Genomic DNA, 1351 nt, shown 5'->3' with positions numbered 1-1351 from the left:
TCATTCACTGCTGCCTCAATCCCATCCTGTATGCTTTTGTGGGTGTGAAGTTCCGCCGTCAGCTCATGAGCATCCTCAGGTCTCTGGGCTGCAAAGTGGCAAGTGCAAAAATCCAGTCTTTTGTCAGCAACAGGAGAAGCTCCATGTGGTCCGAGTCTGCCGACACTTCCCACTCGCTTGCTATCTGAGAAAGACAAAACCAGGGAAATACATAAACATCAGAATGTACAGTGTGCTTTTGTATATTGTTGTGTTAGATAACATGCAGGCAGTGTTTTTGTTGTTGTTGTTGTTGTTATTATTATTTTCCATAGCTGAACATGAATTAATAATATTAATAATAATATTTCTTTTTTCTAATTGCCGGGCAGTATTGTAATAGAAATAAGTAATGAGAACATGAGAATTAATAGAGTAAAGAGATTAATACCTATTCAACAGCTTGTATTTTATACTTTTTTCTTTGTATCTTGATTTATGTTCTGTACAAAATGAAGATTATATATTTTTTAAGTATGATAAAGTCTCTTTCCAATATAACAATTCCCACAGGACCTGCAGGAATATTAATGGAATTTGGGTGATTATTCAGTGAAATGTAATTAATTGATGTTAAAACTATGCAGGAAACTTTGGAAATGTGTCAAAAACAGTTCATCAAGCAATTGGGACCTTCCTTTGATTAGTCTGGTCTCATCTGGAATCTGGCATAAAAATGAGTTTTCTTTTGACTTTGTGCTGAAAACTACAAAAACCTAAAATATGAATAGAACGGGTTGTTACAAATATTATTGACATACAGATAACACAGACTAAAAAAAAAAAAAAAACCCTGTTAAAGTCAAAGTCAAATTTATTCATATAGCATCTTTCATACAACCTCACCAGGTTTGGTTCTAGATCTGAGACCTAGGAGCCCCACAGACTTCAAGTAGATCAGCAATATATTTAGGTCCAAGACCCTCAATGCTTTATAAACCGTTAACAGTATTTTACAATCAATCCCTTTACACACCGAAACCAGTACAATGATTTTAAAATAAGTTGTAATATGATCAGTTTTTCCTGGTGTTGGTCAGAAATGTAGCAACAGCATTTTGGATGTACATTAAATTAAAACCAATAAAAACAACAATTACAATAATTTAGCTTACTAAAAATAAATGCATGAATAAGCATTTATTATCTTTTTTTGCCACAAGACTCTTGATTCTAATTCTAATATTTTAAGATGGAAGAGGATTGCATAATGGTGTTTATATGACTATTCAAATTCAAATCAGCATTCATAACTATGCTAAACAATTTTAAATCGTTCTGTTGTATTGAATTTTGATGACTTTCATTTTTG

General features: G+C 32.6%; 2 protein-coding genes across 2 annotated transcripts in view; both read left to right on the top strand.

The window, feature by feature from the left end:
* Nucleotides 1–193, top strand: part of LOC106632554 (C-X-C chemokine receptor type 3) — a gene marked incomplete at its 5' end in the record, with an annotated part of 1764 nt that extends 1571 nt beyond the window's left edge. The window contains 1 exon segment of the mRNA XM_014330588.1: nucleotides 43–193. Within this exon segment, the coding sequence (XP_014186074.1) occupies nucleotides 43–188 (146 nt within the window).
* A 30-nt stretch (nucleotides 194–223) lies between these two features.
* Nucleotides 224–1351, top strand: part of LOC102298326 (C-X-C chemokine receptor type 3-like) — a 4117-nt gene continuing 2989 nt past the window's right edge. The window contains exon 1 of the mRNA XM_042215900.1: nucleotides 224–230. Coding sequence (XP_042071834.1) covers nucleotides 224–230 — 7 coding nt within the window. The remainder of the gene's footprint in view (nucleotides 231–1351) is intronic.

Source organism: Haplochromis burtoni, unplaced genomic scaffold (assembly GCF_018398535.1).
Source record: "Haplochromis burtoni strain Fernald_Lab_line unplaced genomic scaffold, NCSU_Asbu1 Contig_862, whole genome shotgun sequence".
Lineage (NCBI taxonomy): Eukaryota > Metazoa > Chordata > Actinopteri > Cichliformes > Cichlidae > Haplochromis > Haplochromis burtoni.
This window is presented reverse-complemented; position numbering and strand designations above follow the sequence as displayed.